Here is a 24,774-nt window from a genome sequence, read left to right as displayed (position 1 = left end):
GAGAAAAAGAGAGAGAGAGAGAGAGTATATGCATGCATGTGCGTACATTTGCATTTATGTGTGTGTACATGTGTGTGTGTGTGTGTGTGTGTGTGTGTAAGAGAGAGAGAGAGAGAGAGAGAGTATATGCATGCATGTGTGTACATTTGCATTTATGTGTAAAATATACTTGAGAGAGAGTGAGATGGGACAGACCTAGAGAGAAAGAGAGAGAGAGAGAGAGAGAGAGAGAGAGATGTAATGAGGGAGAGAGAGAGAGAGAGAGAGAGAGAGAGAGAGAGAGAGAATAAAAAGTAGCTTTTAATAAAATATAAACAAAAATATAAATTAAATAAAAAACATATATGTATATATGTATATACATGTGTGTGTGTGTGTTTTTATTTACATTTATACATACATACATACATATGTATGTATGTATGTAGGTATATATATATATATATATATATATATATAACAACTTATCACCCATCTCCGCACATTAAAATTTAATCAAAATTAATTAAATTATGTTGATGTTTGTATTTATATTTTTAAATGCATGTATATATGTATAAGTATATGTGTCTATGTACAGGTATATGTATCTAAAACAATATATTGTATATACTATATATTTACATATGTGTAAATGTGCGTGAGAGAGAGAGAGAGAGAGAGAGAGTATGTGTGTGTGTGTGTGTGAGAGAGAGAGAGCTTCTATGTGTGGGAGGGTGTAAGAAGAGAGAGGGAGTGTGTGCATGTGTGTGTGTGTGTGTGTGTGTGTGTGTGAGAGAGAGAGAGAGAGAGAGAGAACAAGTGTGTATATGTGTGTGCATGTGAGAGAGAGAGAGAGTTTCAACATTTGAGAGTGTGTGTGAGTGAAAGAGAGAGGGAGAGGGAGAGGGCCATGTGCATGTGCATGTGGGTGTGTGTGTGTGAAAGAGAGAGAGAGAGAGTGGTTGTAGAGAGGGAATAGTTCTTTTCTGGAACCTTGGTAGGCTGCAACAATACGTGGGTGCAATACTAGTATTTTTTTTTTATGCAAGGAGATTTATATTACAGGTATCAAAAAGATACATCACCCAGAGGTTACACCTTAATCTTCTTTAGCATCTTGTTAAGACGCTTAGCTGTCCCAGACCTTTTTTCACTTCCATTATCCATGGCTACCTTGTAGGCCTGGGCTAGGAGGTCCCTAACATAGATCCTCGAGTTACTGAGTGATCTGCCATGAGCAAAATGTGCCCTGGTATTCCTATGCTCCCAGATGGCACTCAGAAGAACACCTCTTATTACATGCCACAGTTTGAAGATGGCTGGATTCATTCTGCCTTTGCATCCAAGCAAGGCCAGTTTATCCTATCCACAACCCCACATTCACACTAGTATGTTATATATGTGTATTTTGTAGTGCTGGTCACCGTCACTGTAAGCATTTGATGGGACGACTTGAGCGAGGCTCCGAAGGAGTCAAGGACGGCACCATTGAAATATGCATGCCTTTGATGAGCTTGCTTTCGACGCACGCGTCTCCAGGACGCTCTAGTCTTTAGATAATGATCGCTAACGGATTTCTCCTGTAGGAGTGTGTTCACTGTTAGCGCGTGCCTTGGACGACACTCACTCTCTTCCCTCCGTTCCAAGTAATTCCTGATGTATATAATATAAAGACCAGCTAGGAATGCTAACAGAATCTGTGCCATTTATTTTCCTTCACAAAATTCAGTCTCTAATTCCAGAAGAAGTGAAGCCAGACAAGCTATATCATAGTCACCTAAGGGAGGAGGATGGCAGGAGGAAAGGGGAAGGGCAGTAAGAAGAGTGGTCGCCAGGGTAGAGGCAAGGTTGCCAAGGGGGACCATAATGCAGATAATTCTCAAGGGTTTAGCAACACTAATTACACTGATCATGGCAGTAGAAGCACCGCCGATCACTCAGCTAGTCAGCCAGCCACTACTTTGCCACCGTCCCCACCTTCGTCTTCATCAGCTGCAGCGGCAGAAGAGATCAGACACGACGTGGTAGAAACAGGGCCGTTATCATCCGCCGGCACTGTCATCGCCGAAGAAAGAGGAAAGAGCCTTGTCGGAGGCGGGCGTGAATCTCCCTCTCCGTCATCAATTTCTGCAGCTCAACCCAAGTCCGTCGCATTGGGACGTACTCCTCCGTCAACATCTGCACGTTCTCCTTCTTTCTCATCGTCTACATCTGATCCTCCGTCTGCGGCCCTTTCCTCTTCTTCTTCTTCTCCATTTTCAAATCCGTCGACTGCATTCTCTTGTTCACCCACATCATTTGCACCTGCAAGGACGTCAGCTTGGTCGAGAGGCCCCCCTCTGTTCCCTTCTACATCAGTTACAGCTCCGTCGACTGCCGTTGGTCCGTCAACATCCACCGGCGGCGCCCCGCCTAGTCCGCCAATACCTCCGTCGTCTACTCTGTCTGCAGCTTCATCCTTCACGAGCTCTACGAAGGAGAGGCCCTCAAGTAAAGCACATTCCGTTCCAGCTCCGACATTAACATCAGCTGCCGACAAAAGCGTTGTCGTAGCTGCCAAACGTCCAGACCATGGCACGAAAGGTGAGAAGGTTAAATTGCTCGCAAACTACTACAATCTTACCATGAAACTGAATGAGATCTACCAGTACAGCATTGAGATCAGGGATTCTTCTGGCCATGCCAGCATCCCAAAACAAACTGCGCGGTCGGTGGAGCAGCAGCTCGTGCGTGATCACCTTCCCCGTGATTGGCCGGTTTTCGACGGAACAAGCATCATGTACAGTGCAGGCCGTCTGCCGTTGGACTGCCAAACCTTCTCCGTCACGGTAGGTGTAGGGAATCGGAAGGAGGATTTTTCTGTGGAGATCAAGCTTGCGTCCATTCTGAGCCGTGCAGTTTTTCCGGACACGGGAGGGACGGCCTATCCGCAGGAGTTCATCCAGGCGCTGAACATCGTCATGAGAGAGAATCCGGCACGGAACAATATGGTTCCAGTCGGCCGGAACTTCTTCTCTCCAGAGCTAGATGGGAGGCGCCCCGTGACAAATGCTCCGTGGTTGGAAGGATGGCACGGCTACTCACACAGCGTACGCGAGACCGAGAACGGGCTGTCTCTCAATCTCGATATCACTGCCGATATTTTCTGCAAGAGCATGGGCGTGATAGAATTCTTGGAGGTGCAATTCGGCCGGGGGTTCGACATCATGCGGCAAGCAAATTATTGGCAAGTGGAGTCTGTGCTTCGAGATCTCAAGGTGCAAGTCACTCACAGAGATTACCCACGGAAGTACACCGTCAAAGGGCTTTCCAAAAAGACTCTGAAGGAAGAGACATTCCGCAGAGACGATGGCATCGAAACGACGATCGTCCGCCACTTCCGGGAGAAATACGGATACTATCTCCAGTACTGTTGGCTGCCGTGCCTGAAGGTAGGTAGCGGATCTACACTCTTGCCCATGGAGATTTGCAAGGTCTGCCCAGGCCAGAAGTATCGAGCAAAACGAAAAGACGAACTTGACAACATCAGAGATAATGTTCAAAAAATGACATGCTACAGACCCCTCGACCGCGCAAAGGTCATCGACAAAGTGATGGACGATAAAACCATGAGTCCTGCAAGGCAAGTGTAGTGTATAGTGTAGACCTTCTGCTGAATCATAACGCCCAGCTCGTTATTCTAACGTAAGTCAGTCGATGGTACTGTTTGATTTTTTCTTCATTGTTGCATGTGTGCCTTCTTACAGGGGGGATTTTGTAGAACATTTCCAAGTGCATGTACTCAGGGAGATGACAGATTTGGAAGGCCGTTTGTTAAACACTCCAGCACTCAGATATAAAAATAGGGCAGCTGAGCCGGTGACAGTGATGATCGACAAGGGCAAGGGTTCTTGGAATCTAAGGCCTGCTGGCCATACGCAGCTCCTTAGTGGGTGCGTAATCCACAAGTGGGCAATTCTGAACTTCGATGCTGATTGTGTAAAAAAAGATGCAGTTGAATATTTCATTGGTCACCTCTTGAGGAGGTGCAAAGATCTTGGGGTGCAAATGGATGAGCGGCCAGTGGAGCACCAGGGCGCACCTCCTCATGAGCTAGAAACGTCCAATAAGATTGAGGAGCATCTCCAACGCATGAAGCAGGCTTTGATGGGGGGCAGATCAAGCTCTTCTTCTTCGTCCAGGCAGGGGGCCAACTGTTTGCTTCTGTGCGTAATGGACTCTAAGAAGAACAGATCTTATGGAGACTGGAAGAGGCTCGCGGACATCACCGTAGGGGTCACTACGCAGTGTTGCTACTTGAGGGAGGGCTTGAGGGAGGGATGGACCAATAATCAATGGTCGCAGTACACAGCCAACCTGGTGCACAAAATCAATGGCAAATTAAGAGGACAGAATGTGGCGTTGGACACAGAGATTCCGCAGTTATGCCCCAGCCTCAGCAAGGGTGACGAGGCCACCATCTTCTTAGGGGCAGATGTGACTCATCCCAAGAAGGGGGAGGAAGGGTCCTCCATAGCTGCGGTGGTGGCAAGCGTGGATTGGCCGGCGGCCACCAGGTATGTGGCGAGGCAGAGCAGGCAGACAGGGCCGAGGCAGGAGGTGATAGAGCACCTGGGAGAGTGTGTGGAGGAGCTGTGGAAGTGCTTTTACAAGGAGCACAAAGCAAAGCCAAGGAACGTGGTCTTCTTCAGGGATGGGGTAGGGGAGAGGCAATTCAAGGAGGTACTCGACCAAGAGTTTCGCATTGTGGAGAATGCATTGAGAAGAGTGGGCGGAGATGGCTACGAGCCGCTGATCACCATGGTGCTGGCCCAGAAGAGGCACCGAACGCGGCTCTTTAAGAAGACGGAAGACAAGCTGATAAACGTGGACCCGGGCACCGTGGTAGACAGGGGCATCACCCACCCCACCAATTTCGACTTCTACCTGTGCAGCCACTACGGCATCAAGGGCACCAGCAAGCCCTGTCACTACTACGTGCTAAGGGACCAGATCGGCTTCGGCTCAGACGAGCTCCAGACGCTCATCTTCCACCTGTGCCACATCTACGCTCGCTGCTGCAGGTCCGTCTCCCTCGTTCCCCCGGCCTTCTACGCCCATCTCGCTGCTAAACGGGCCCGCTACTACCCCGGCACAACTCCGGGCATCATTCGCCTTCACGCCGATGTCCAAAACACCATGTTCTTCCTCTGATCTGATCGTCGTGAGCCTACGTCTCCCCCTGATCCCCAATAAGTCACATGTCTGTGGACCCTCTTTCTTTACTCTCACCCAGATATATATCACCTTGTACATACATAATGCAATCACAGCAATAATGTAAAGGATGACATGAGACACATGTACTATTATATTAAAAATGTGAGAGCATTCTTTAATGTGTGATGAGATTGAGTGACTTCGATTGACCGAGAGATTCGTAAACACTTGTTTAGTCTTGGATTTAATTAAGGTTTAGAAACCTTTATATGGACATGGTACATAAGGTTTGAGATGGTGTTGGTGTAGCAACCCCTTTAGCTTTCTCTCTTTCTTTCTTTTTGCAAGAGAGAAGTCCACTAAACTATGAGATTTATTAAAGAGCATTTACAACAAGCATATCTACCTTGTGTCCTGTCTGCTATGGAAGGCGCTGAATATTAAGTTTTATAGATATTGAAGTTATAAACTCTTTCTCAAAAAGCCCCTTGATAATGCCCTCTAAATGTAACAATAGAAAATGCAAGTGGCTCTTTCTTTCCTTTCGGTCATAAGTAACCTTGTACAACCCAGATAATGCAATCACCCACCTCTAATAAATAATGAAAAATGTCACATGTTTCTTATATATTGAAAATGTGAGAATCTTTTGAGTCATCTAACTTTTTTTGGAGAGGGCTATTAGTATAGAGTCAATGCCTGCCTCTGAGCATGTATCTCACAACTATGTTTAGTGTATATTTATAAACGTTCCCATTATGAGGAGAAGCCATTGGTGTACGTAGCTTTGATGGGAACCTCGGCTTAGATGCCGATGGGGTCGTTATTGTGACCATCAATGGTTAGGAGAGATGGTCAGAGGTTTAAGGGTGTTAGGGGTTCAGCTTCACAGTTGGTGTTTTGAGCAAGTTTTCCAACAAGCCATGGGAGAGTCATTGAAAAACAAGGGATACAAGTACTTAGGTATATTAGAGGTACTCTTGAGTATGGCATCACTTACAATACAATAGACACTCTGATGGAATACTATGATTTAGATTGGGCACTGGATATCAAATCATTCATTAAACTGGAAAGGGAAGAAAGAAATGAAATTTAGCATTACCTACTTCTCTAGATCTACTTATCTTAGTGGAAGATCTTTCTTTGAGACTGGCGTAGAGTCTTCTTCTCATCTTTTATAAAGGTGTCATAGTCTTATTGCCTTTAAAGGAGGCATTGATAAAATGTTCCATATGACTGATTGCCTTTGAAATAAAATGTTCCATATGTACTAGTTACAATAGCAAGTTCTCTTTACTATGAGAAAAATAAATCGCCTTACATTTTTGTCATGGGTAGAATTTCCTATACATGGAAACATCGATTCTTTCTTAGATTATTTACTATCAATTCAAGAAAGGAGCAACTTGGTTGTTCATCCCAATATCTACACGAAAAAACAAATTATAATGAGGAATCATTTGTAGACCATGAATACTATGAAAATATAACAAAAATAAGGATTCGCATCCCACCTCTTATTTCTAATGACCTCATTGCCTTTATCTTATTATACTCTTAGTTTTCATCCACTGGAAACTCACCCATAGGAAATTCCATTCTTGTATTGTGTCTACATTCCATTTAACTAACCACCATTTTTTTAAGGTTATACATATGACTCATGGTGGTTTAGCAATTCCCCTCACGACACCGATAGTGCACTTGCACCTTTACCATGGCATTAGAGACACCCATAATTAGCGTCGTTGTTGGGGAACACCTCCATCGCTTAGCCACTATTGCATCTTGAATGCTTGTGTGTTACTTTTATTTTAAATAGTAACAAGGTTATGCTAACAAGGAAAGATTAGAGTAGAAAAATCAATTCTATTTGTGGATTATTAATGCATTTTATGCTTGTTTTTGCTTTATGTATGATTCTTGCTATTATTATTGTGCTTCTTATCCCCTTAATCTCCCAATTCTTTTAGCATTTCTATAATTTTTGTAATTTTTATATTTTTTTACTTTTTAGTTTTTCTATGAAGTTTTTTTTAATAATAATTGGGTCTCGAAATTGATTGTATTTTGGTAGTTAAACCCCATAATCAAAATTTAGGCATAGGGTAAGCCTTAGTTTAGACTTGCTACATGGCTAATGTTGGTCTCGTGTGCCAAGGTTTGGATTTAAGTGGGTGGATTAGATATTGAGATGTTAAGCTCAACACGAGATGACAACTCATGACGTGCCTTGGTGGACCGTTCTACCTTTACACTATTACTGTGTTTGGTATAGCTGACACAACGGATCTTCGCCCAGTGATTCTAGAGTTGGACTAAACTTACCTAGTCTAACCGAGTTATGGCATACTTATCTTGCCAACTCACCTACTTAACATGTTCGTATTATGGATTTCTTGTACATAGTACTCTAGTACTTATGTTAGTTTTTTGCTTATCTTTTGTGTTGAAATATATAAGCTCGGTTTATGTGTGTGTGGGAAAGCACCCTAGAGGTGCAAGATATTGCAGAAAGATAAGAATGCCACATATGATATTGTATGGTGTGTGAATGTTGACAGTCACATAAAAAGAATGTGGAAAAGGGAGTGCCACATGGCATGATGATGTGTAAAGTGGGATAAGGCTAGAAGGCCTATATCATTGTATGGTTTACAACCTATTGCAATAGAGCTATTATTGAGTGTGCAATCTCTCTCTCTCTCTCTCTCTCTCTCTCTCTCTCTCTCTCTCTCTAGTCATGGAGTTTCTTGTGTGGTTTAATCTACCTTAATCTTTATGCTTAATATATGTTTATCCACCATGATCAATCCCATATTAGGATTGTCAACATGGTATCAGAGCTAGAATGGGATCTTGATCATGGTGCATATCTATGTATAGTTTTCTTGTTTATGAGGCTATTTGATTAAGCATTATTTTCATTCTATTATGAAAAATTAAGCACACTCATTGCCATTAGTATTGTATTTGGAAAGAGATTATGTTGTTGGTGATTGGAGAGATTATGAAGCTACCTACAAAGCTGAAAATGAAGATTTCAGCAAGATTAGAGAGATTAAGTTGCCAATGTTGAGTTAGAGTGAAGTTTTGCAACATGGAGGTTGCAATGAAGCTATTGATTAAGGATGCAAGCAAGGATTTGCATCATGGAGTCACCATTGTCACATCATAAAGAAGCTTCGAACAAAGTGAAGTTCAAAAGGAGATTACAATATGAATGTATTTTGTGTTTTTGCCTTGGTTTTTTGGTGTTTTGGACATAGAGTATTGCTATGGTGATGGGATTTGCGAATTCCATGTCTCTTGCATATGGCAATGAGGACGAGAAGGTACATGTTTGCTTGGCTATGGCAAGCGAGTTTATGGGCTCATTTGGGAGTCCATGTGTGTGCATCTAGAGGAGGATGCACTTGTGTGTTGCTCATAGCAGATGATGGGAAGGGTGTGGAGGCATTTGGGCTTTCATATGTTGGCACCTTGTGGTCTCAATGAGAGGCTAGATTAAAGCAGCCTTAAGGAAGCATGCAGAAAGCAAAGGCATGTGTAGTGTAGAGCTCCAAGCTGTAGGCAAATCAATGTCGTTTACAGAGAAGTTATAGCAAAAGGAGGCTACATATGGTGATGGCAATGTCACCATTTCTAAAGGAGGAGATGCGCACGACTTGAAGAATGCCACACATTGACATTGGAAGGTTCCTTGGAGAAAGTGGAGCCAAGGGCAGCAGGTTGAGATTTAGGAAGAGCTAAGAATAGCAACAGACAGAGAAAGGCAAGTTGTGGAAGAGAAGAGCCATAGCACGTAGAGTTGGAGTAAAGAACAAGTAACAAACCAACGGCAGCCCTCCATGGTAGTTTTCTTAGCGGATTGTAGTGTCGCATAGCAACACCTACAAAGTGCAGCATTACGTGTCTGTAAAAGAATAGTAGGAGTAGCGTGGAGAAAGATGAGAGCATCCGGTATAGTAGAAGCTGATAGGATTGAGGGATAACTCCAACGAGCTCAAGCAGTTAGCAGTAGAGGAAGCCAAGGCTGTCACCCTAACACAAAAGGAGCAAATGGCAACATCAGGTGGTTACAGACACGACTGCAGTAGGAGGTCCATAGAAGATGTTTGCAAGAAAAAAAGGCACAATTGGTGTCTTCACACGAGTGCAACAGTAGCAACGCACATGGTAGTTTTGCTAGCTGCAAGAACATGGGCTAATTGGAATAGCTACTAAGAAACAGAGTGTTGGAGAAGAGATTTGAGCTCTAGCTATGGCGATGCATAGAGCCGCAAAAAGCAGCTCATGGAGAGTAGAAGAAGATGATAAGCTGGAGCCTGAAGAGTTGTAGAGCAGGTGATGTGGGTCCAAGCTCAATAAAGAGGGGCTGCAATTTAAGCTGAATTTGTAGCGTAAGAAGACTAATGTTGAGAACAATGTGGAGCCAATAAAGAAGAGGGGCTGCAATTTAAGCTGAATTTGTAGCGTAAGAAGACTAATGTTGAGAACAATGTGGAGCCAATAAAGAAGACAACGTTGTGCAACTAATTTAGGACGTAGGTAGCAGTGCTTTACCATGGAATCTTGACAATTGGTTGTGTAATGCCACCACCTTAATTCCAGCACAATTATATGATGCCAACACAGAAACTAACGAGCAAGACGGGTAAATTTGATTGTTTTTCCTTTTCGAACTTGAAAGAAAACCTTAATCAAACAAGATCTCTTCACTATTATTCTCATTGTTTTTGCCCTTAACACAAACACTTCTTTTGAAAGCCTTGTCTGCATGGTGTAAGGAGTTGTAAATTTGGATTGGTTTTCATTTTGTGAGATGATGGAAGGGCAAAAGTTACTTTACAAGTGGGTCCGCTGCCCGGCTTTGGCCAAAAGGCATTTTTTTTTCACCCATGGTATGAGGGTAACCATACCCAAGCTCACCAAGAAGCTCGAAACGAGCAGATGTATGTGTGATTCCCAATGGATTTCGAGATAGAGCTATGAGAGTAGCTGGTTCTCCCACAAGTGGTGGTGTGCATGGATTGATGCCTTTCTCGAACATTGTGGTGGTTCAAAAAGGACAAGGGTGGATTCACCTAAGTAAGTGATGCTCAAGAAAACTTGGTGTCTATATTGGGTAGATACGGCACATGCATGTTGACACATGCAAGTGGGTCTAGATGCGTCGAGTCGTATGATGACACTCCAATGTATCATTGAGGGGGAGTGTTGAGAGATGCGTTGCATGAGGGAAATGCTAAATTGTATGGGTGATGGGTTAGTAAGAACACCTCGCTAAAGAGGGGGTGTTAAAATATGTAAGCTTAGTTTATGCATGTGTGGGAAACCACCCTAGAGATGCAAGATATTGTGAAAAGATAAGAATGCCACATATGATATTGTATGGTGTGTGAATGTTGAGAGCCACATTCTCTTATGGTGTGTGAATGTTGAGAGCCACATTCTCTTATGTTGAGAGCCACATAAAAGAATGTGGAAAAGTGAGTGCCACATGGCATGATGATGTGTAAAGTGGGATAAGGCTAGAAGGCCTATATCATTATATGATTTACAACATATTGCAATAGAGCTATTGTTGAGTGTGCAATCTCTCTCTCTCACTCTCTCTCTAGTCATGGAGTTTCTTGTGTGGTTTAATCTACCTTAATCTTTATGCTTAATATATGTTTATCTACCATGATCAATCTCATATTAGGATTGTCAACATTTTGTAGATCTCTTTTAAGAGCAACAAGTAGAAGAAGATTTCATCCTTCCATCTCTATGTGTGCATTCTTTATTGTTGTGAGACTGTCTGTGTGCTTATAAGAGCTCAAGCTCTCTCTCCTCCCTCAATATTTTCATGGTATCAAGAGCTTGGTTCAAGCTAAGGAGCTCAGCGGAGCAAAGGAAGCTACGAAGACAAAGGACGCAATACATAGGTATAAGAGCATCATCATCTCTTTCCCTTTTTATTCTGGTACGACACCCCTTAGGTAGCTTTGGGAGCTACATGTCTCCGACTGAGAAGCTGTCTTTGTAGGTGCGGAGGTACTTATACTGTGCATTATACTTTGTATTAAAATATTTGGAATTGTCTCTATCTGAACTCTAGTTATTACATACAGCAATGCACTTTGGGTGTGCAGACAGTGATTATACATGTATTGTTGATTACAGGTGTATGTACGTGTACTCTAGTTATGTGTTTTGACATACATTTTGTGCATAAGTATTGTTATAGGAGGTATAAAGACCATATTAGGGAGTTTGAAAAAATCCCATTACTTTGGGAATTTTCTTTTCAATCTACTTTTTGGTGTCTTGGAGGATACCAATTCCAAATTTGTCGGAGAATGTGGATTTGGAACCTACGCTTCAAGGGCTTTCCAATGATATGTTACATGAGGGGGTTTTGACAAAGTCTTAAAAGAATTCACCATGCCCCCCATTTTTTGATTTTGCAAAATGGGAATTGGGATTTTTCCAAACTCCCTAATATGGTCTTTATAGCAAATATTGCTATCTTTTAGGTTGCATACAGAAATTATCGGTTTGTAAATTTTTGGTTGTTACAAGCAGAGATGTCTGACAACATTAACTAAATTATAAGTGAGAAGCTTGATGAAAACAACTTTCGTGCCGCGCGAAAGTTTAGAATGAACAAATTCCTGATGGGAAAAGTATTTTAGGACTATGTTGAAGAAGACAATGAGGAGCCTTTGGAATTGTGTGAAGAGAACTCTACTCAAGCATAGATAAAGGCATTTAAAGACTAGAACCAGGGTGCAAGAAAAGTTGTGTATTAGCTTTGAATCGGTGTGATAGACACTATAATAGGGTATATACATGATGCCAACACTCCAATAGTACTTGCATGGCAAAACCCAGTGAAGATGTTCCAGATAAATATAAAGTCAAGGAAGTTACATCTAGCTCAGGAGCTATATATAGTGGAGAAGAAGAACATGTCCATCAATGACTATGCATTGAAGATCAAGGGTATTGTTAAATCCCTTGGATCTATTAATATCTCAATGGAAGACAATGACTTGGTGAGAATCTATTTATATGGGCTTGGTAAAGAAAACAAGCCATTCAAGACCTCTATTGTTGTTGTAAACATCTCAGTGGAAGATAATTGAATGGGATTGGTAAAGAATACAATCTATTCAAGACCTCTATTAGTGTAATGCTCCCAACTTTTAGGATTTGGTGTGTATGTTAATAATAGAAGAGAAGTCTTTGGGTGAAGACTCTTCCTCCCATAGGCCTTGTACTCAAATTCAGGTAGAGGTAGAGGTCACTATTGAGGCCAAGGTGGTGGCCATTTTGGAAATTAGAATTATGAACAGCAATAGTCCAATTAGAATTATAAACATCAACAGTCCAATGATTCACAACAAATAGCAGTAGCTAACACACATAAGTGAAAGAAGCCAGTCTCAAGGCCAGGGGGGCCAGAGGCCAAGTAATTAGTAAAGATAGCAATCATGATCAGGTTCAAAGAATTGATTTTAATATGGCAAACTAGGTCACTTTGCAGGTAGAATGTCACAAGAAGTAGAGTGACATAAACAATGCAAGTTGTAGCAAAACAATTGTGCATCTTCAAGTGAGCATGCTAAAGATAGATGTGAGTATTTTTTTGTTATACAGCACATGTTGAATTCAGTGAGACTACAAATGTATCCACAAACAATGATGATCTATGGTATGTGGATTCATAAGCCTCTAACCACATTACCTATCATGATGAGTGGTTTGAGATGTCAAAAATTTAAAAAAACTAGGCTATGTAGAGACGGGGGATGACACAACTCATCCTATTGCTCACATTAGGAATGTGCCATTAGCTATACAAGATGGCAAGATGAGGTACTTGGTTGATGTACTTCATGTGCCTAGCATAACAAAGAATTTGGTTTCTCTTAGGCAAATGATTGAGCAGGGTTTGTAGGTACACTTTAACCCTAAGGGTTGCTATGTTAAGGACTTCAACAACAAATGCAAAGGGAAAAAGAGTGGACATAATGTTTACTTTAGATGTAAGCATGCCTAAGATGAAAGCTGCTATGTTTATATAAGGTACAGGTGTTGTGGCCAATAAGATATCTAGCACAAATGTATTCATCATGTGAATGAGTAGTGATTGAAGTCTATCTAGAATTCAAAAATTGTTACAGGTTTGCCAAAGATTAAGGTGTATGGAATGTATAAAGTATGTGAAGCATGTCAGTTTGGAAAGCAAACAAACAATGTTTCTAAATGACAAGAATGTGAGTAAGAAAGCACTTAATGTGGTGCACTCAAATGTATGGGGGCCGACAAAGATGGCATCAATGGGAGGATATCATTACTATGTATCTTTCATTGATGTGACCACACAAGGAAGGTGTGAGTCTATTTCATAAAAGAGAAAAGTAAAGTGTTTACTCACTTTCAATATTTCAGAATGTTGCCTGAAAAGCAAATAGGTTTGCAGGTTAAGTGCCAGTTAGATGGAGGAGAGGAGTACTCTTCAATGAGTTCATTGAGTACTTAAGGAAGCATGGAATTAAGAGAAAATTCAAATGCAGGTACACCACAGCAAAATGGTGTTGCTGAGAGGAGGAATAGGCACATTGTAGAGGTTTCTTGTGCATTGATGGTTGAGGAGAGCATGCCTCATTATTGGGCTGACGCAATTGTGATTACAATTTATATTTTATGAACAGGACGTGACTCTAGAGAAGAAGTATACTAGCAAAAACATTATAAATAGGATCCCCACAACATCAATGCACAGTGTGACTCTAGAGGAGAAGTATACTGGCAAAAAACCAAATTTGTCACACTTGAAAGTGTTTGGATGCATTACATATCTACACATTCTAGATGACCTACGTGGTAAGTTGGATATAAAGGCTAAAAATGTGTGTTTATTGGTTACTCCTTTGAGTAAAAGGAGTACAGATGCTATAACCATGCCACGCATGGTATCTTTGATGAGATGAGTGTCAGGCGTTTTTCTGAAAGGTGTTTTGGTCTTGTGTACATATGGATGCATGGCATGTGTGAAGACTTGGCCTTTGAATGCATTGGCAGATGTACAGGGTAGATGGTTTTGTTTTGAGCTTATACAGGTTTTTCCGGAACGTGGTCCACTGGAGGTGGTTTCAGCCATTCGATGGCTTTGAATGTGTGCGCGTCCAAGAAATAAATGAGCATTGGAAGGTTGTATTTGAAGGTGTGGAAGCATGGAGAGCAATTAAATATTGATGGGGCCAAGGTTGCCTTGAAATTGGTGTGAAATGTCAAGTTTGGATGGGCATATGCATGGTCCCGAAGGAGATGGCACAAAAGCATGGTGTGAAAAGGAATGTGATAGTGGCCATCCTTGAGGCTTTAAACAAAATAAAAAAATAATAATATTAACGTGGCCAACAAAGCAAAGACCACGTGGAGCTTTACCTTGCTGCCAGCATGAGCCTCTGGAAAGTTGGCGAAGAGTGGTGTCGACGTAGAAAGTGGCCGCCTTGCAAATGAACAGGCCTCTCTAGTGAGCAGCCGCCACAGCAGGTGACTGAACAGAGGGGCTGCCCTTGAAGCTGGCGGTGAAGAGCAAGAAGAGAAACGCGCTGGTGTGGAGCCGGGGGCTTCTCTGGCGAAGATCGTGGCTGCAGTGGTGGCTGGCGAAGGCAGAGGGTATGGTAGAAGGCTGGCGGTTGTGAGGAGAGTCGCCTACGAGACAACTGGTGCAGCTGCTGGCAACATCGAGGGAAGCCGCCTTTGAAGTGGGTAGCGCAAGGCAGGTGCTGGATGTTAGAGTGTTTGTTTTGGGTCGTCTCGGTGCTGCTGGTGAGAGCCGCCTTGGTCATGTTGCGAGAAGGCTGCTCTGGTGATTGTGCAGAGGGATAGTGCAGGGGAGTGGCCGCCTTGTGAAGAAGGAGGATGCTGCTCGAGTGATCGTGCAGAGGCTGGTGGGGCTGATAGCACGTCAAAGAGAAGAAGTTCAAGGAGCAGGTGGTGCTTAGGTTCGTTGTGAGGCTAGCAGAGGATTAGCACACACACACACACACACACACACACACACACACACACACAGAGAGGTGTTGGTGTAGCTGCTGCTGGCGACACACACAGAAGTGATGGGCTGCATAGAGAGTTGAGGGTTAGCTGGTGGGGCGCCCTCTGAAGAGAGAGTGGCCGGGTTCTTTCTGGTGTGATTGGCACAGCAAGCAAGCGAGAGGTTCGCAGTGATTGAGGATGTGGTGTATCCTCAGCAATGACAGGTCAGAGTGTTGATGTGTTTGTGTGGTTGTTGCATAGGCTTGGTCGTCAGACGCAAGGTTGAATTCCAGAGGCAGTGTGGCTGCGGTCGAATTCCCTTGTTGGCAGTAAATCCAGGCCTGAGTGTTTGTATGGTTGTGTGAGTAAGGCTTCTGTGTCGGGAGAAGCTTGTATACAATGTTGATTTGGAATTTAGTTGATGGGTGTTTACCTTGTCTATGGTGCCCCTGTTTTGTGCTGTCTTTATGGTGTGGGTGGTGTGGTGAACTGTGAGAGAAGTGTTCCAGCTTGTGTGGCTGGTGGTGCCCCCGTTTGTAGTTGTTGTATCGAAGTTGGGAGGTGAAGGGCTATAAAGGCATGGTCTTTTTTTCTTGTTTTCATCTCACAATGAGCAATTGGTATACTGCTATAAAAGACACGATTGTTGGGGAGATCAAGGTGCTTAATAAACATCACGTTAAACATGCTTTCATTGTTATGGAATTTTCTAAACAACTTGAATCATATGAAATAATCTTAGGATATGATTTCATGAGAGAAGTCAAGATGGTACACATGACTAGTCTAAGAACCATGTCTACCTCCAATTCGATGATTTAATCACATAAGGTTTGATCTTGTTTATTAGTCATGTACATCCTATGGGTTATTTGAAAATCATTTGACACCACCATCCATTCAGTTGTACCATTAAATTATTGTTATACTTGTAGAGAAGAGTTCGATGTAGGGAAGGATCCACCCTACACAATGGATGATGTGGAAAACAAGCCACAGAAGCTGAAGATGATCTAAATTGGATACACATGATGGCCATAATTGATAGTTGGGGAACAAGAAGGTCTACATGGGTTACACTTGATGGTGAAGAACTCCTAAAGGTTATACCATTACAAATGATCCATGCTCTACACTCTGATATTAAAGAGATCGGATATAGTGAGCTTAAAGCCATATGGGATGACTCTAACATAAGCACCGATGGTGATGAGTCTGAAATGGATACCAAAATCAACACCAACTCTATGAAAAACCATGACTAAAACACAACTGAAAATATCAAAAGAAACCTTAGGAAGTGAAATTAAAACATAAACTAGCAATTATAAAACCGAACTAAGTCCCGATCTAAAGAAAGGAATCAGCATTCTCAAAAAACCATGGAATATCTGAAAAAATGGTAGAGATGTAAACGATATGCAACCAATCATCATAAAAGGTTACAACAAGAAAGGAAGAATACTACCCAATGGCCACAATATGTTAGTACATTTGACGCACATTATAAGTTTATTAACAATTGGGGAGAGGAATTACAAAAAGTTATGTTTGCCACCCTCCTCCCACTAAGTTAATAGCTAAAATGGATATCGTTGATGAACCAAAGCTTAGTCATTCATCTAGGCAAAAGAAAAATAAAGAGATGGCCTAAAAGGAGAAGAAAGCATAAGCTACAACTAAACTAGCTAAAGGAGATAATAAGCCAACATTTGACTTACGCCCTACATCGACGCACTATAATTTTTTTTACAATTGGGATCACAAGTTAGTGTTTAATAATGCCACACAAAAACCAACAAGTGAGGTAGGAGGATTCTACAATGGCAAGGTTGAAGTTTAAAAAAAAGTAAACTTAGCTAAACCTTGGAAAGACCCTAAATGAGTCTTTATAGAAAAATACCTACCCAAAGTCAGGAAGCAAAACTCATTTCTCTCCTCAAGGAATATAAGGATTGCTTTGCATGGACTTACCACCATGACATAAAGGGAGTACCTATTGAGGTTGTGCAATACACAATCCCCATGTTATGCTAGACCTATCCACCACTAATGACTCTATCCTATGAATCCCAAGTTCACCAAAATTATTAAGCAAGAGATCAACAAGCTTATTGAATGTGGATTCATCTCTATGAGATTTAACACTCAGACTAGGTTTCACCAATTATGGTTTATATCCAAAAAGAATGGACATTTGAGATTATGTGTCAATCTCAAGAAGGTAAATGTGGTTACAAGAAGAGACCATTATCCTTGCCATATTCAGAACATGTTCTCGAACATTTAGCTTTTGGCAAGGAAGAATACAACATCTTAGATGTATACTTGGGATATAAGCAAATTTCTATTTCTCCTGAGGATCAAGCTAAGATTGCTTGTGTTATAGAACATGGTGTGTTCTCTTTTATAGAGTTATGCCATTTTGGTCTCACAACTATACCAGCCACATTCCAGTGACTTATCAATACTTCTATTAAGGATTTTCTAAGGAAGTTTCTTAAAGCTTTCTTAGATGATTTATGCATTCATTCATCATGGGAGGAGCATATATCTTATTTACATAAGGTATTTAAACAATTCACACTTTATTGCATATCCTTAAACCCTTTTAAGTGACAATTTTGGATAAAACATGGAGTCATCTTAGGGCATATAGTGTTTAAAAATGGAATCTCCATGGATGAGAGCAAGATAAAAATTATCTTAGAATTACCCCCACCTGCAAACTACACATGATTCCAAAGGTTTATGGGGTAAATAGGTTACTACAAATGGTTTATAATCTTCTATGGCAAGATTGCTCATTCATTGTAAAAGCTTCTCATTGTACGTGAGTGGACAAAAGAGTGCCAACATGGCTATGATACGTTAAAGCAAGCTCTGGCTAGCACTCCAATCTTGCGAGTGCTAAAGTGGGATATTGTATTCCATGTGCATATAGATGCTTCTAACTTTTCTATTGGATGCATCCTAGCTTAGCTAGGTGAGAACACAAACTAGACTATCCTATAAGTTTTGCTAGCTGACAATTGTGTGAGGCTGTGAAGATAAACCATACCACCATGAAACATAAAGGATTCACTATGGTGTATACGGTGAAGAAATTTTGGCATTACCTATTAGCTAATAATTTTGTTTTCTATGTTGACCATCAAGCATTATTATACCTTGTTAATAAACCATGCTCCATAGGGAGAATCACTAGGTGGTTGTTGATCCTTCTTGAATTGATTTTATAGTGGTTGTGAGACCTGGCAAAAAACATGTCATGGGGCTGAAATCTATCTCCTGTACTACCTAATGTGAAGAAGCACCAATTCGAGTAGATGATGATCTACCTCATGCTAGACTATTCAAGGTTGAAGCTATACTAGAGCTAGAGTGGAGTGGAAAAATTGTTAACTTTCTAGGTAATGGATTTCTAGAATTAAAAAAGATACATTTTAATAGCTACAAACTATGTCACAAAATGGGCCAAAGCAAGAGCCTCAAGGACGGCAACACTCTGGCCATCCTTTTTATGAGAATATTATTACCCATTTTGGGTTTCCTTTTGAAATGGTAAGTGACCAAAGAAAGCACTTTATAAATGATGTAATTAAATATCTTACCATAACATTCATGATTACACATCACAAATCCATGCCATACTACCACAAGCAAATGGTTAAGCTAAGAGCACCAACAAAGTCCTTATTTCCTAATTAAAACTATTGTGGCTCAATGCAATGATTGGGAATTTAAGCTCATTGTAGCTTTATGGGCATATCACACCTCTTAGAAAGTTGCAATTGCTTGCACAATATGTCAAGATGGTATATGGGGTTGAGGCACTAATACCTTGGAAATTAATGATACCTAGCTTAAGGGTAGCAATAGTTGAGAGACTTAAAGGTAATAATATGTTGAGGCAGAGACCGATTGTTCATTCTTAAACAACTTACTTACGAGAAAGAAAGATAGATTATTGTGCAAAACATGTTAACTGACAAGGATCATCCAAAAAATAGTTTGATAATAATCTCAAGATTAAAGAAATTAAGATTGGAGATATTATACTTATGTATGGGGTTCGTAGTAGCTAGCGAGAAAAAGAAGCTCAATATATACAAGGAAAGAACCCTTTAGAGTTTGTGAAATAATGCCCCAAGGTACCTTGCATGTTGAAACTCTAGATGGAGTTGAAATACTAGGTTTCCTTAATGGGAGTAAGTTCAAAAACTACTATGGCCCTCTCATCAAAGAAGCCTTGCAAGAAGCTACACATAATAAGAAAGTAGTCAAGGGAAAAGCCGAGTTAAAAATGATCCATGCTTGACAAGAAGAAAAAGAGTGATAAATCTGACAACAAAAACAACGAGAAGCTAGCCTCAAACTTATAGCACAAGCCTTGGTCGGAGAGGTTAAAGGGGGAATAGATGATCACATAGCACCTCTTCAAACACCCATAGAGTTGACTAGTCCTTATGGTAAAGTGTTCTATAGACTAAGTGCATTACTTGATACTAGAGATAATACCAATTTACTTTCTTTCAATGCATGAAACCAATTGGGAAAGACTTGACTCACACATACTTCTTTGAAAGTGAAAGGTATCAATGGTAGAAATACCAAGGTACTTGGAATACTATAAACTGACCTATATTATGAAACAAGCACTTAGTGAGAGACTCCTTGGTTATGCCTACAAGAACACTAAAGAAACCACTAATAGTTGGTCATAGGTGGATGAAAGATGTAAAGTGCACTATTGACCAATCACAAAAAAGCGTATCTCTATGGAGGAATTTTCCGCCCCCACTACTTAGCCCTCCTTTACACGCAGCTTGTCGCCTCTTACTTCATCGAGAATCACACAAGAAAACCTCACCATTGTCTAAACCTATAGAAATCTCTTCCACCTCATCATCCATTGATCAACTAACTCCTTTTCCCCCATGTTGTCAAAACCTCCTTATTATTAAAAGAACCAACCATCCCAATTTGCTAAAAATTAGCAATCCCAATCCATCTTCAAATGGGTTCCTAAAATTTCTTCCCTCTTCTTGACCAGGCTTGTCTTGTCCGGATCCGCGTCAGAATGCTCACTCAGGAGCAGGATCTTTTGCATTGTCCCCACAACATTCCTTGTGCACTCTGCACAAGCTTGGTGATTTGCTCTCGGACCCTCTGTTACCCTGCCCATTATTTTGGCTTCTACTTATGTTCTGGCTCGGCATTCTTGCATGTCACCGTCTTGACAAGTCCTTGCGATCTTGTCACACCCATCACTAGTATTGGCTTTTCTTACTGTTTTCCTACCCATTGATCCACTTTTACCATATTCACCACACTGCATCAGTTCTTGTTATAATATGGGGTAGTCATTTTGTCTATGCCCTGGGGCACTACAGTAGTAGTATCATATCAGCCCGACTCCCCTCTGTCCAAACCTTCCACCTCCTCTTCCATAGGGTCTGTTATTTTGAGGCCCGATGGCAACTTGGTTGATAGCTAGGACCTATTGTTACGGCTCATGGTGCTACCTTTCCACCATTGTCGGATTTCTATTCTAAGTGTTGTAAAAACACATGTCAATAGGGTGGTTGCTCTTTCCACATATAGCACATGGCTGCTACGTGCTTTTTATCTAACACTCTTTCTTTGTATGGCCTTGATTATTACACTTCGTGCACCAAACATTAGGTCTCAGTCCGGATCCTATGAGACCTTCGGTAAGCTTGGCTAGGGTGGCCTTCACTTCTTCTTGAACATCCACTGCCTGCTTCCTGCCTTTCTTCTTTCAAGGCTTTTACTCTTTGGCATCCAAATCCTCACTAGAATCTGATTCTAAGGTGTCTTCACCAGAATTTGACTTGGAAGTTTCTTTTTCCTTTTGTCCATCTTTTTCGTCTTGGGGTCCTTGCTTGTCTGCTTTAAGATCCCCTCGGCTTTGGTTTCTTCTGCCACCACTTGTTCAAAGCTGAGAGTCTCCAAATCATATGAAATTACCACCATTTGGAGCTTTTCTCTTAGTCCTCTCAAGAGCCACTGACTCAGTGTGGTTGGGGCAGGTTTGTTGGGTTGATCCAAATGCATTAGCAGTGCTCTAAATTCTACCGCATAATCCTCTATTGGCCTCTTCTTTTGAGTCAGCCTTTGTAGCTTTTCCAGTATTTCTGTGATGGTCTTATCTCTCTGAAATCTTTTCATGAAAGCCTTCTTTAATTCCTCAAACATTTGGAAGTGCTCCAAACCATATTTAGCATACCAGCTGGCTGCTCTGGTGACCTTGCCACCTAGAATTATTGCAAAGTACCCTGTATTTTGCGACAATGGAGCTCAAGTGGCCAAGAAGGTGTTCTCGAAGGCAAAGATGTGAGCATCTCTAGATCCTCCTCACTCTTGCCCTTAAATTTTGGGTATTTGAGAGACATCCTTCCCACAACTACCAGTTCTTCTTCTTCTTGATCTTCCTACCTCTTGTTTTAAAGCTCCTGGTGCTCTTCCTCTCCCTCCTAATTTCTTAGAGGTTTTTGATTCTACCATTCTTGATGGCACGCAATCCCTTCCGGAAGTCTTCTTGGATGATGTAGTCATCCTTCACTTCTTGAGGCCTCCAACTGCCTATGGTGGTACCGTATTTCCCTGAGCTTTCTTCATTCTCCATGCACTATCCATTGCACTCCTATGACTCCCTCGTGAACATACCCACCAACACAAGGACAAACGCACTTCCTCTCTTGATCTACCCGGACTAGCTTTTCTATTCAGACTTCATGTGCATAACTAGTCTCTACCTTCTTGGCGTACCATTCCCTAGAGCAGGATCGCCATATGTTGTTCCGGGCCACCTAGTCGTCGGCTTTTGAAGAGAGGTGACTAATGCAACTATACCCAATGCGATAAGCCAACACTAGTGCGTTGGAGGTGCCAGTCTGCCTAAGCTTGGGGAGTTAGTCATCATGACTACAAGTAGGTTAGGTCCTTCATGATTCTAGATAGGAGTTAACATCCAGACAGGAATGTGTAAATGTCTGGTCGACTTGCATGGTTTCAGACCACCTAGTAGGCTCCAGAGGAGACGCGACTAATGCAACTATGCCCTATGTGATAAGGTAATTGTTGAGATTCAAGCTTGATGTCAGCTTGTGCCAGTTGCACTATGTGCTGGCATGTTAGGTAGTAACATGTGTGAGACATAAATGACCATGTCCAGCTGGTCATAGTGTGTGGACAGTAGCTAGGGTTAGCTATGTGTGGACACAACACATGTAGTGTGTTGTAGCTTATGGATTATGGCTTTATGCATTGTGTGATAAGGGACATGGCTTCCCTCTATGGTTAGGGTTTGCTTAATACATTAGGGTTTGCTCCTCTGTGTGTGTCTCCTCTCCCTCTACCTGTTTTTCATCATGGTATCAGGGCCTGGTGCTTTCTATTAGGGTTTATGAGTGAGTGAGAGAAGAGGGAGAAGAAGCTATGAAGAAAAGCTACGAAGCTTGCCATTGGAGCTGTGAAGCTTGGAGCACATCAATTTTCACCAAATCTGAGAGCTTGGCCTACCGGGTAAGGAATACTAAACATCCTTGAGCGGATTGCATGTGCAAAAACACAAATAACATCAGATTTGAGTTGCCCAAAGTAAAGGAAAATTTTCTGTTTTGCAAGCTCTCCATTGAAGCTTGAGTGTGGTGAATGTATGAGGCAAATGGTTGCAAATCTAGCAAAGATTCATGTATTTGACAAAAGGGAATGTGTTGGCAACTCGTGCAAGCCCTAGAATGAATTTGGAGCAAGTTTAATGCATTGGAGTGATTGGAAAATTATTGTTTTGAAGCCCTCACAAAAACAGAGAATAGAGGTTCAATTTTGATACAATTGGAGCCGGTCTTTTGCAAAAATCAACACATTGGTGGATTGTGTGCATGCCTAGGAGTGTTGGGAACCTATATATGCCTTCAATAGCCACAACAAACTAGCTAATTCTCCTCTACAACAGGAGGCGCGGCCTGAAGGCCAGAAACAGGGTAGAAATCTCATCACATAGCAAAGTGGATGTTGAGATGGACGCATTGGTCCAGCCACCACTGCCGCTCGAGATTGCCACCTAGCCTTGCGCCAGCCTTGCCGTCTAGTGTATCCGTTGGGCAACAAACTCTTGGGCATGAATCCTCTTTCTTGTAACAACCTTGTAACTGATCTTGCCAATGGGTAGTACCTAGGCAGAGGAAAAAGAGGAAAGGGGAACTATCCAAGCGATACAGGATAGAGAGGAGAGGGGACAACTAGGTGTAATACGGCATTGTACTTTGGGCTAAGCCTTTGCTCTAGTGATACAAGTGATTTGTCTATACAATTCTCCATTTTCTATACGATATAAGTCTATTTGATTCCTAGTTTGTGTTAAGCACTTTCTTGTCTGGATATGTATTCTCACTGGGATCTGTATTCAGAGGCATTCATATCTCGACGTGACTCCTATCTGGAAATAGGATCAGGAGCCACGTCAGGAATCCTATCAGATGCAGAAACTGACCTCTGTGCTTACATGACTGACTCTCTTAGCCTAGGTAGATTGGTGGCACAACGCATCAGCATTAGTGATGAAAAACAGGTAGAGGGAAAGGAGACACACACACAGGAGCAAACCCTAACCATAGAGGGAAGCCATGTCCCTTCTCACACAATGCATAAAGCCATAATCCATAAGCTACAACACACTACATGTGTTGTGTCCACACACAGCTAACCCTAGCTATTGTCCACACACTATGACCAGCTGGACGTGGTCGTTTATGTCTCACACATGTTACTACCTAACATGCCAGCACATAGTGCAACTGGCACAAGCTGACATCGAGCTTGAATCTCAACAGCCCCTCTCAAGCTCATCAACCCATCGAAACTGCACGTCAATGGGCTTGGCATGTGGGGTACTTTTTCCCCTTTCCATTGTATCAATGGTCATCCCCACTACAAAAGCATGTGGCTCTGTCTGCTCTGGGATGATGGCATCATTCTCGAACACAATTTGCTCAAGCTCTCTTGGTCTTTTCCTTATCCCTTGACTACACTTCCACTCGTATATTGGTCTTCCTGTTGGTTTTGATCTAGAGTGTGCCCTCTCTCTTCTGCCAGGTAACTCCGTTGGCGAGGGGCACTCGCATTCTTACTCTATGCATGAGTTGTTGCCTCCTCACCCAAATCCTCACATCATAAGATCCCACCACTTCCTTGCACAACTTGAAATTCGGATGAGGGGCCTTTTCTTGTTGGCACTGATTCTACTGCCTGGGAGCTGCTTTACCCTTGTTTTTCTATCTGTGACCCATCTAACTGGTTCATAAATTTTTCAATATCATTCAAGTTAGATGGTCTCACCGCATCTGCCTGCATTGCAGCCTAAACCAAACTCCACATAAGAGTAAGGGCTCCTATGTTCCCTCTCTTCCTGGAGCCTTTATTGTAGGGCTTCATTTTCCCTTTTCTCCCTTTTGGCCTAGCCTTGGAAGTCTTCAATCATCTTATCTTTGTTCAGCACCTCTACAGCATGCACTTTCCTTA

The 24,774-nt window shown here is 42.0% G+C and overlaps 1 protein-coding gene across 1 annotated transcript; it reads left to right on the top strand.

Annotated features, from left to right (window-relative positions):
- Positions 1–1,589: 1,589 nt before the first annotated feature.
- Positions 1,590–5,360, top strand: LOC147626115 (protein argonaute 7-like). The gene is made up of 2 exons (XM_086817693.1): positions 1,590–3,604; positions 3,729–5,360. The coding sequence occupies exons 1-2, from the start codon at positions 1,773–1,775 to the stop codon at positions 5,173–5,175; spliced, it is 3,279 nt and encodes a 1,092-aa protein (XP_086673819.1). The 5' UTR covers positions 1,590–1,772; the 3' UTR covers positions 5,176–5,360.
- Positions 5,361–24,774: the final 19,414 nt, after the last annotated feature.

The sequence above is a fragment of the Cibotium barometz genome, chromosome 23, assembly GCF_041138505.1.
Source record: "Cibotium barometz isolate CiBa-2024 chromosome 23, ASM4113850v1, whole genome shotgun sequence".
NCBI lineage: Eukaryota > Viridiplantae > Streptophyta > Polypodiopsida > Cyatheales > Cibotiaceae > Cibotium > Cibotium barometz.
The sequence above is the reverse complement of the archived record's forward strand: the minus strand, read 5'-3'. Positions and strand labels throughout refer to the sequence as shown.

Coding starts and splice junctions, on each gene's coding strand:
- LOC147626115 (XM_086817693.1), top strand. CDS start 1,773: ATGGCAGGAGGAAAGGGGAAGGGCAGTAAGAAGAGTGGTCGCCAGGGT. Junction 3,605..3,728: donor AAAACCATGAGTCCTGCAAG/GCAAGTGTAGTG, acceptor GCCTTCTTACAG/GGGGGATTTTGTAGAACATT.